Source organism: Phacochoerus africanus, chromosome 5 (genome assembly GCF_016906955.1).
Source record: "Phacochoerus africanus isolate WHEZ1 chromosome 5, ROS_Pafr_v1, whole genome shotgun sequence".
Lineage (NCBI taxonomy): Eukaryota > Metazoa > Chordata > Mammalia > Artiodactyla > Suidae > Phacochoerus > Phacochoerus africanus.
The window spans coordinates 8,161,052-8,172,629 of NC_062548.1; the positions used below are offsets into that span (position 1 = coordinate 8,161,052).

Genomic DNA, 11,578 nt, shown 5'->3' on the forward strand with positions numbered 1-11,578 from the left:
CTACATAAAAAGGATAGCCTCACAGCAGACCTGGGGCAGTTCAGTTAGGGAGTGACAGGCCCACGACTGGATGCGGTCTCCTGTCGCTCATCTTGCGGGACTTTCACCATCACTCACCTTCTAATTTAATTCCATCTCTCATGTCAAAAATCCTCAATTTCAGCATCTCTAGGTCAGGGCTGCGGCCTCATGGACACTTTTGTTTGGGTCCAGGTTGTGCGTGGTTGAGGCACGTCTGGCAGCGACACAGGCTCCTCCCTTCTCTCCCAGCAGCCTTTGCAGGGTGGGGGGCCCAGGCAGTGGGGAAGGGGGCGAGGAGGAGCGCGTGTTTTCACTGGCCGCATCGCCCCCATTTACCTGGTTCCCCTGTGTACTGGGGATCTAGCGAGGTCTCATGGTGGGTGGGCGAGTAGGGCACCAGCTGCCTTTCCCAGAACTACGCACCTCTGGGTTCGGGCTTATCCGCGATGGTCGTGGTAGACTTGGGTACCAATTCTGCGCAGTTAATTGGCTCCTTGTAGATCACTTGCTGGACTGGGCTAGCAGTGGTGGAGGACCAGGAGAAGTGCCCCAGGTGCTCTGCGCCAGGTCTTTCTGGTCTACCTCCAAAAAAAGGAGCCCCGGGTGAATTACCAACCCCCTTCTGGGCTGTAGTTCACTGATTGGCATCATCATGGTGTTATGTAATATGTTTCTCTGTCCTTGGTGTTTTCTGAAAAGGCGTAGTTAGAACTAAAATCTTAATTCAGTTTAAGTTTCTTTTTTTTCTTGTCTTTTTGCCTTTTCTTGGGCCACTCCCGCCACATATGGAGGTTCCCAGGTGAGGGGTCTAATCGGAGCTGTAGCCACCAGCCTAACGTGACAAAGCCATAGCAACTTGGGATCCGAGCCGCGTTGGCCACCTACACCACAGCTCACGGCAACACCGGCTCCTTAACCCATTGAGCAAGGCCAGAGATCGAACCCGCAACCTCCTGGTTCCTAGTGCAATTGGTTAACCACTGCGCCACAACAAGAACTCCTAAGTTTGATTCTTTTAGGAAGAGCACTTCCCTCCGGGGCATATCAGGAGGCATATAATATCCAGTTACATCTCTTTTTGTGGTATTAAGATTTTTTTTAATGGGTCTAGGTATTGTCAACCATCACAATAACGTTCTCCACTAAATTTTCACATAACAGGTTTTTTTTTTTTTTTTTTTTAACCTGTGGCATATGGGAATTCCTAGCCTAGGGGTCCAATTGGAGCTGCAGCTGTCAGCCTAGACACAGCCACAGAAACTTGGGATCTGAACTGCATCTGCGACTTACTCAATGGTTTGTGGCAGTGCCAGATCCTTTAATCCACTGATCGAGGCCAGGAATTGAATTCTCGTCCATACAGATACCAGTTGGGTTCCACTGAGCCACATGGGGAACTCCTCACGTAACAGTTTTAGTAGCCACTTAGGAGCATTGCCTAGACCCATTATTTCATTAAAAGTTGCAAACTGGTGAGTTTCTGATTTTATTGTTTCCTCTGATTTTACCAGGAATTCTATAAAGTAGAACATTCTTTCATCAAGCAAATGGTTATCTTTATTTTATTTCTTTATTTTTGTCTTTTTGCCATTTTCTTGGGCCGCTCCTGCGGCATATGGAGGTGCCCAGGCTAGGGGTCGAATCAGAGCCGTAGCTGCCGACCTACACCACAGCTCATGGCAACACCAGATCCTTAACCCACTGAGCAAGGCCAGGGATCGAACCCACAACCTCATGGTTCCTAGTCAGATTTGCTTCCGCTGCCCCGCGATGGGAACTCCCTAAAGGCTGTATTTAATGTGATGGGTGTGCTTGCCTGTTCATAAGTTCATTCCAGTCCGGAACACACGAAGACAAGGCTACCCGCATGTCAGGTGCACTGTTGAGCCTGTTTCTCTTCTTTGTTTTTAATCGTGTCAAGATGGAAAATCCTAGTTCACACAAATAGGTAGTTGTGAACGGTAGCAACAGCAGTATACTCTTTCTACTTAGCAGTGGGAATTCACCTTGAATCTTAATCCAAAATGCTGATAAACTTAGTGTCTTGTAATAGTTCCTCAGCGTGAATGACGAACTGAGCTGCAAGAGCTCATTCTCTTCTTCGGGTGCCAAGTTTAACTCCACAATCGACTCTGGGGTTTGAAAAGCAAATGGATCTTTCATCCAAATATTTTCCTTTAATGCCCGAAATTTCTCCTCTGGGAAGTAGTGATTTAAGGTCTGAGACAAAGACATGAGATGTGATAATATCTCTGATTTTATTTCTCGTAAGCAGGCTCCATCAATGATGCTCTCTTCAATGTGTTGCAACAGTGATGGGAACATGTAGTAGCTGGGGCGGTCGCTGTTCAGTCGTGCTTGCCACAATGATAACGTCTTCTGGAATGCTCGGATATGCTCAAGATACTGAAATATATCATTGGTTTTCCCTTGTAGCTTCACATTTAATTCATGAAGAATGCCAAACACATCACTTACGTATGCCAGTTTTGTAACCCAAGTGTCATCTTCGAAAAGAGTGGCCAGGGGAGACTGCTTTTCCATGAGAAACATGTAAATCTCACTCCTGAGTTCATATACCCTGCTCAAGACTTTTCCTTGGGACAACCAACGAACTTCTGTGTGAAACAATAAGTAGGTATGGTGAACGCCAATCTCTGAACAAAATATTTCAAGAAGTCGGCTATTGGATGCGCTTCCTTTAATGAAATTCACAATTTTCACTGCATTTTTCAGCACCTCCGTTAGGCTTGGCGGCATTCCTTTGGATACCAAAGCTTCTCGATGAATAAAACAGTGGCTCCAAGGAGCGCTGGGATGGGCTGCTTCTAACAATTTTTCAATAACTCTGCTCTGTCTTCCAGTCATGTGTGCTGCCCCATCGCTTGATATTCCTTTACAGTTTTTCCAGTTTAATTGATGTTGACCCACCACGCACTTTTCTAATTCAGCGAACCAATCTAATCCAGCCCCGTGTGAATTTAAATTTAAACAGCATAACAGATCCTCTATAAAGTCATCTTGCCACACGTATCTGACATACACCAAGAGCACCGGGCACCCTGCAATATCAGTGCTCTCGTCAAGCTGGATGGCAAAATCTATACCAGACTGTAGCCGCGCCATAAGCATTGCCTCTAGGTGTTTGGCAATAGCGCAGATTCGACGCGATATTGTATTATCACTCAGAGGTATGGTTCTTAATTTATCAGCTGACTTATCGTCAAAGATGGTCCGTACCATGTCCATACAGGCGGGAAGAATAATTTTCTCAGCAGCGGTGTGAGCCATTTTCTCTTTTGCCACGCGGTAGGCAACCAAATATGATGATAATAAGGCCCTCTCATTCATAGTTGTGGAACGACTAGGAAGTCTTGGTGCTGACGCCCCTTGACTTCTTTCTCTTTGCAAACAGTCTTCCTCAGCTGCTTCCTCTTCCTCCTCCACTTTCACCATCACGGCACCTTCCATCTCCTGGGGAGACCAATCTATAGCATTCCTTGATTTGGCAGTCATTGTTCGGGTTCAAAGAACGGGCCCCCTTGGTCCAAACAGCATCTGTCTGCGGGACTGTCCTTTCTGTCCCTGATGATTTAGGAGGTCAGTTTTTGCAAGCCTGCAGAGTGGAAAAGCGGAAGAGCTGTTAAAAGGTAGCCTTGTATCGCTATGCTGCCAACACCGGGTCCACGAAGGAAATTCACTGACCTCAGTGGTGTGAGGTGGTGAATGGTAACTGCCATTCCCATTAGCTGTGCACCTGGCGGGTTTGGAACATTACACACACAGCTCATTTATCTCATGCAAATCTAATGAAGAACACGATTACTATTATTATTATTATTATTATTATTATTTTGGCTGTGCCCGCAGCATATGGAAATTCCTGGGCCAGGCATCGAACGGATGCCACAGCAGCCACTGGAGCTGCTACAGTGACAACACCAGATCCTTAACCCCCTGCACCACAGAACTCCTATTATTTCCATTTTAGTAATTGAGAAAGATTAGCCCAAAGTCCTAATGATGCTGCTATGCTCCCGCCAAAGGACAGCGTACCAGACCATCCACTGGGGCACTGGGGGAAAAAACATTAAAACTCCTATTTATATTTTTAAAATACTGAAACCCGTTTAAGTTTTCCTGATAGCCATCTTCTAGCTTTCACATTGTCATCGTGTGTGTTGCTCTTCTTTTCTTCCAGTGATTTGATTTTCTTCACTCATTTCCATTCTTTTTTAACGATATAGTCTGAAAATCTCATTCTGTCTCAGGTATTTTAAGATCAAGAAAAAGGAATCTTGGTTTTTGACATCTGGATCAAAGACTTCAAGGTAGGGTGCTGGAGGAGTTCCCATCGTGGCGTTGCTGTGAGCTGTGATGCAGGTTGTAGATGTGGCTCGGATCCCCCGTTGCTGTGGCTGTGGTGTAGGCAGGCAGCTACAGCTCAGATCAGACCCCTAGCTTCGGAGCCTGGGGGCCTGGGAACCTCCATATGCTTCGGAAGCGGCCCCAGAAAAGGCAAAAAAACAAAAACAAAAACAAACAAAAAAGAATGGACTCAAAGGAAATGATACTCAAAGAGCCAGGTCCTGGCTGAAGTCAGGATCTGGACAGGCCTCCCGGAGTGTTTTTTTGCTCATCGTCAGGACAAGTAACAGTGGAAAGACTGGGCTTTATTTTGCATGAATCATCCCAGCACTCTTGACTCAAGGCTCACTGCCTCCATCACTAGTTTGGTATGTAATATTTTGAGAGCTTTCACCGTGAAATTTAATTTTTAACGCTTTCATGCCTTATTTCAACTAGGCTACTCCTCAGGAATAAAGACTGTCTTTTGCTTTTATTGTGGCCCTTAAGTCACTTAACTTTGTTCCTTGCAACCAGGAGCTATTTTTACCAACTTTGTTCCTTGCAACCAGGAGCTATTTGCTTGAATGAATACAATGTCAACACTTTTTGCCTATTTGTAGAAAGTTTCAACAAGTTCATTGTTGGCTTGGTATTTCAATACTTGGAAGGGCATGTCATTTAGAAATGAAGTTTCTGAAGTTTCTAAGTTTCTATATGGAGTTCCCATCGTGGCTCAGCGGTAACGAACCCAACTAGGATCCATGAGGATGCGGGTTTGATCCTTGGCCTAGCTCAGTGGGCTCAGATCCCACGTTGCTGTGGCTGTGGTGTAGGCTGCTGGTTACAGCTCCAATTCTCCCCCTAGCCTGGGAACTTCATATGCTGCAGGGGCCACCCTAAAAAGACACACAAAAGAGAGATTCCACTATATTGCAACTATCAGGTTAAGAATGGGAGGAATATTATTGGCAGCGCAAGTTTAAAATACAGAATTAATTTGTGTCCTTGGGTTAAGTTACTTATATGTCTCCCATCACAGTATGTAACCAACCTATTTCTCCAGCAAATAGTAAGGCTTCATTGATCTGCCTATGATGCATTCTCCACAACTTATTTGATTGTATAAGATCTGTTAAGCACAGGCCTGAATAAGTGTTTTCTTTGGTCTTCTGCCACTTAATTGCCTCTCTCAACATGAAAGCGTCTTTGTGTGTATACTGGTGGCACTTGAGGAAACAGATTTGGGGCATTAGAACTTTGGCCTAGCTGGACTTAGCTGGACTTTGCGGTTCATTTCCCTCTATCAGTGGATGTCCAAGTTGGAAGAAGGGTCCTTGAGTTTACTTAGATCAATATGAAACTTGGTGTTTTGCCTAAGAGCATCCTGCTCATCCGCTGGCTGAGCTGTGTCCTGGTGACCAGTCTCCCAGGAGCCCCACCCAGCTTCCCACCACTCACTCCCTTCACTACTCATCCCTCCGAGGCCAGCACAGTTGCCTCCCACAACGGAAAAGCTCACCTACTGTCCAACCCCCCCCTTTAAAAAAGCCTTCAGAAAGGTCACAAAGTCAGAGGGTGCCATCTATGTAACCTTTTCCCACTGCATTCAAATCACTTTATTCATAGGCTTCAAACATTCTTTAATCGCCACCAGTAATGATGGTGAATTCGGCGGGTGGGCAGAAGATCTGCGAACACGTCGGAGGCTTAACAATCGTGTTCGCTAAAGAAAAAAAAAAAAAAAAGTGGGGCTCGGTAGCCTCTAGGGTCCTCCTCATTTTACACCTCGCGGTCCCTAGGCGCCCAGAGAAAAAAAACACACAAAAAGCCCTCACTAGAAGGAAAGCAAATGGGGACACGTGGGGAGCACAGAAACGAGAACTAGGGTCATCGCGGGTGAAAAACGAGACGAGGAGGCGTAGATGGGACACGCGGGCGGCCTCCTCCCCGTCCCAGCGGTATCTCCTCCCAGCCCACAAACCGGAACGTCGTTCCCTTCCCGCTCGCATCCAAGGCTTTCTCTACCCGGAGACTGCGCTCCCTGCGGCCGAGGCTGCGGCGAAGGACAGCAACACGGCCCCGCCACCCGGTTTGGGGACGGTCGCGGGGAGAGGCGTCGCGGAACACACGCCGTACCCCTCCGCCTCGGTCCCCGCCCGTCCTCCCCCGCCGGACCCACGTCTCACCGTGAACCCCGGAGGCGTCTGGGGTGCTGGGACCGAAAGGGAGGTGCCTCTGGGGATCAAAGGGACCGGGGCCCCGCCCCTCCGCTCGCTGGAACCCAGAGTGTCACAAAAGCCGGAAGCGCGTCAACCCCGCCTTGGGGGCGCTCCGGGGTCCTCTCTAGGAAAGCGGGAGGACTTTGCGTCCTTGTTCCCCAATCCGGCCGGGGGTTCGGCTTTGGGGATGTTTTTCCTCAGCTCAGCTGTTCGCGTTACCATCCTGCTCAGATACTTATTCTCCTATTCTTTCCTATTGTTGGCAGTAACCAGAGTAATTCTAGTTATTATCAAACAATAATAGTGACTGTGGGTCTGTGGCAGAGGAACTGAAAGATGCAGACGGATGATCAGAGTGAAATTAAGGATAAATGGTTTCACAAAAGCAAAGTACTTGCTCCCCCCGCCCCGGGACCCTCATTAAATACTGCCACTTGAATGGACACGTGGGTGAAAATTGTACCTGCCACATCTGTAAACAAAGCAGCCATTAAGCCAGCAGCCACTGCAGCTGTCCCCACCGGTGCCCCCTGAGGGGATTCAGGAGGGAGAAAATCAAGATACTGGCCCTAGACAATCAAGGTGCATATCCAAGGAACGGTTTCAATGAGCCCAGACTCTTGTATCTTCCCATACAAAGAAAAGTGTTAGGAGTTCCCTGGTGGCCTAACGATTAAGGACCTGGCATTGTCAACTGCAGCGGCTTGATTGCTGCTGTGCTACAGGTTTGATCCATTGGCCCGGGAACTTCCAGATGCCGCTGGTGTGGCAGGAAAAAAAAAAAAAAAAAAGCTAAAATCATGAGATGTCTAGTTTTCTTTAATTAATAGTAATCTTTTGATGTTCCAGCTACCTGGCTTTTGCTGCAAAACTCTATATGCTTGCTCCTCCTTACCTCTTCAGAGCAGTCCCTGAGAATTATGTGAAAGGCTGTCTTTGGGGCTTAAGTCCTCTGTTTTGTCCGTCAAATAAAGCATAATTCTCAGCGTTTAGGTTTTGCAGATTTTTTTCCATCAACACACAGTATTTTCAAATATTGGTTCAATAGGCAACGGACATTTGTTCCAATGTTAGGTAGCTATAAGATTCTGAACTTGGCTCCTATTTCCAGGGAATTTTCAGAGCGATAACAATCAATCGAACTGATGCCGGAAAGATGTTGCCGGAATCCGGGTTCCTGTTCACGCAGTTGAAGAATGAACTCTGCGAACACACAGGCAGCAAGCAAGTGAAGTCTTTATTAAAGGAAAGCAAATAGCTCCCAGGGCTGCTGGGAGCGGGGAGAAGACCCCCCTTCTCTATTGTTCTATAGGGATTTTCATCCCTTAAAGACAGGAGTGGGTACCAACGTGGGGCCCAGAAAGATGTGTTTTTTTGTTGTTTTTTTTTTTTGCATTAGCCTTGCTCAGTTACCTATATCAGTCCTTGTCCAATAGGGGTTTTAGGGGTGGCCATGTCCCATAAGTTTTATGGTTTCCTTGTCTTTCTCTTCCCTTAGACTAAGTCACCCTTCCTCTCATTCCTTTCCTATCGGTTGAGGAATGGGTTAGAGATTAAGGTCCATGTCGGGGAAGGTACATTTCCTACAGTAAACAAGGCCTGTGGAGAAGGCACGATAAAACCAGGCCAGTGGGAGCCTCATGACTCCCTGGAGCCCTTAAGCCACAAATAATCATCAAAGGATGCCTCCAAGTCCACGCGCCTACACTGACTACCTGAGTGAACCTTCTACCTCAAAAGTATTATAGTCATTTGCGTTTGAGGCATTTTTTTTTTTTGTCTTTCGTCTTTTTTGTTGTTGTTGTTGTTGCTATTTCTTGGGCCGCTTCCTCGGCATATGGAGGTTCCCAGGCTAGGGGTTGAATCAGAGCTGTAGCCACAGGCCTACGCCAGAGCCACAGCAACGTGGGATCCGAGCCGCGTCTGCAACCTACACCCCAGCTCACGGCAGTGCCGGATCGTTAGCCCACTGAGCAAGGGCAGGGACCGAACCCGCAACCTCATGGTTCCTAGTTGGATTCGTTAACCACTGCGCCACGACGGGAACTCCTTTTTTTTTTTTTTTTTGGCTACACTCTCAGCACATGGACGTTCCCAGGCCACAGACTGAACCTGCGCCACAGCAGCAACCTGAGCCACTGTAGTGACGACACCAGATAGTAAGCCTGCTGAGCCACATGGTAACTCCAAAAATTACAGCTTTTATGAGTTGGCTGTCTCCATCTGTGTCATCTAAAGAACAGTTAAATAAATATTCTTCTCAGGAGCAAAACAGTAGCTACTGTTTGTTTCTTATTATCACTCCTTGTCAGGGACACCTGCCCCTTGGTGGGAAGTAGACTCCTTTTTTTCCCCCTGATTTTTAGGGCTGTATCCGTTGGCATATGGAAATTCTCAGGCTAGGGATCGAACTGGAGCTGCAGCTTTCGGCCTACACCAGAACTCAGGATCCAAGCCGCGTCTTCGACCTGCACCACAGTTCAGGGCAATGCTGGATCCTTAAACCAATGAATGAGGCCAGAGATCAAACACCCGAGTCCTCATGGAGACTAGTCCTCGGGAAGTAGACTCTTAAATGTGTCCCCTAACTGGAAAAACTGCCTGAGTCAGCCAAAACTTAGGTACAAATGCACCACCATCAGAATTCGCTCACCTCTGCTGCAGAAATGCGACACTCTGCTAAGAGGTACAGCGGGTGGGGAGATGGCAACTTGGGAAAGAACCCCAAATTTATAGCTCTCCTAGAAGAGAAGAGCTTGAAATGGTGCCCAATTCTTGAGCTTGTCTTACAGGACAGCAGCTAAGGGAACAGCTTGTTACACAACCCCTCTGCCTGTAGCCTGCCTTCACGGACCAAGCTTGCCTTTATCACTGTTTTTTTCAAATTACATACCCTCCAAGTTTCATGAGGCTTAGGTAATATACCACAAGACGCCTCAACTACCCCTATGAACACCTCTGATTTATGAGTTGCCGTAGTAACAGGGGCTTAAGCTGTTTCTCAGAAACGTAAGAGTCGGCTCTTGTCCAGTTCAGGTTGGCTAAGACTGTTCAGGTCCACTGATCCTAAAACTGGGTCCGTGCAGGTGATGACTGACCTTTTGACATCAGAGGCCAAAAACTCCCCCAAATCATGCCAAGTGCCTCCACTTTTGAAACCCATCCCATGAAGCAGCATGTCACTCAGATACGCCTGTGCGGAACACGGGTGACTTCACCTCTTCCTACGTCAATCACCTTTCCCCGCACCTGCCCAACCTGCTTCTTTATCCCATAAAAATCTCAAGCCCCTCACCTTCGGGTCTTGGATCTAAGATGCATTCTCCCACCTCCTCCCTTGGCTGCCTTGTGAATAAACTCTCTGCTGCAAACCTCAGTGTCTCAGCATTCAGTTTGCTGCGGGCCAGGAGCAAGACTCTGGTTTGGTGACAAGCTGTTAATGAAAAGCTGGAAGTAATTTGTCACCTATTGTCCCAGGGATCTCGACAGGGACAAGAGACATTATCAGGAGTGTAATTTTGTTCAACACCCCAAAGTTTCTAACTGGAGCTGTCCAACAGGGCAATTGATTAAGCAGTGCATTTTTTTTTTTTTAAATGCAGTGCATCGGCGTTCCCGTCGTGGCTCAGTGGTTAGCAAACACAACTAGAATCCGTGAGGATGCAGGTTCGATCTCTGGCCTTGCTCAGTGGGTTATAGATCTGGTGTTGCTGTGAGCTGTGGTGTAGGTCATAGACGAGGCTCAGATCCCGTGTTGCTGTGGCATAGGCACAAGACAAAATAAAATAAAACAAACAAAAAAAAATGCAGTGCATCTTCTATCAGTGATGCCTATACCATTGTGACAGAGATGCTATAGACTAGAGAGATTGTTTCATGGTAGGAAGTTGCTTTAGATGAATGATACCAAGGAGGAAAGAAAGGGAAGGCATATCAGAATCTCCCAGAGGCTCGTTTTTTTGTTTTTTTCATCTTTTTCTAGGGCTGCACCCATGGCATATGCAGGTTCCCAGTCTAGGGGTCTAATCAGAGCTGTAGCCACTGGCCTAAGCCAGAGCCACAGCAACTGGGATCCAAGCTGCTTCTGCGACCTACACCACAGCTCCCTGCTACGCCAGATTCTTAACCCACTGAGCCAGGCCAGGGATCCAACCCACAACCTCATGGTTCCTAGTCGGATTCGTTTTCACGGGAACTCCAAGGCTCATATCGTTTAAAAAAAAAACATATAGAATGTCACACTTGGTTTTGATTATATTTAACTGGAAATGTCAAGTATCATTAAAGGAAAATATCTGATTTGTGAACTTAAACAAAGGAGCAGTATCTGCTGTTCCTTCCAAATCACCGTTTTGATTCTTCAGGCGACTTTCCAGTCCCCGGCAGGTCTAGTTGCACCACAGGACATCACATTCTCTACGGAGCTAGGCAGTCATAATGCCCTAGGGGCTTCGTGTCAGCCTTGGCCCTGCCTGTCCACGTGCTCCGTGCTTTATCTAGCCCTGCTTCTTTCTGCACAGCCTAGTCTTTCCAGCAGGAACGCACCTCTCTTGCGATCGGTGTCTTTCTTTCACCCCAATTTGCTCAACGCTCCCACCTTCCCCTAAGAACTGTAGTATGTTCCGATCCTACGATTCTCTGTGGTTCTCCGGCCATCGAAACACCTCCAACCCTCGCTTTAAGCGGCGTGCTTGGTGCCCCCGCGTAAGCTCCCAACCGGCTGACTCACGGACATCGGACCCTAGGGTCCGCCCTCCGTGCTCGTCCCCGACACGCACCCAGGCGGAAGGGACCCCACTCCGCGGGGAGGCTCGGGTGTTGGCTGGAGCTGGGCAAGGGCCAGCGGGGGCGCTCTCCCAAGTCCGGGGCTGTCGCGGTCATTACTGGTGTACCGGCTACAGAGTGGTCAGCGGGGTCGGGAGGGCGGTGAGGCCGGCAGAAGACCATGCAAAAGCCTCCCAGACAAGCCGCGCCCGCGCCCGCGCCCC

General features: G+C 47.9%; 1 protein-coding gene across 1 annotated transcript; it reads right to left on the bottom strand.

The window, feature by feature from the left end:
* Positions 1-1,732: 1,732 nt before the first annotated feature.
* FAM200A (family with sequence similarity 200 member A) lies at positions 1,733-6,686 on the bottom strand. Its single transcript, XM_047779586.1, has 2 exons — positions 6,558-6,686; positions 1,733-3,637 (listed from the first exon to the last, which is right to left on the bottom strand). Exon 2 carries the CDS (start codon positions 3,535-3,537, stop codon positions 1,816-1,818), a length of 1,722 nt encoding a protein of 573 aa, XP_047635542.1. The 5' UTR covers positions 3,538-3,637; positions 6,558-6,686; the 3' UTR covers positions 1,733-1,815.
* Positions 6,687-11,578: the final 4,892 nt, after the last annotated feature.

What these genes read in the sequence shown, in the direction of transcription:
- FAM200A (XM_047779586.1), bottom strand. Translation starts at nt 3,537, where the DNA reads ATGACTGCCAAATCAAGGAATGCTATAGATTGGTCTCCCCAGGAGATG.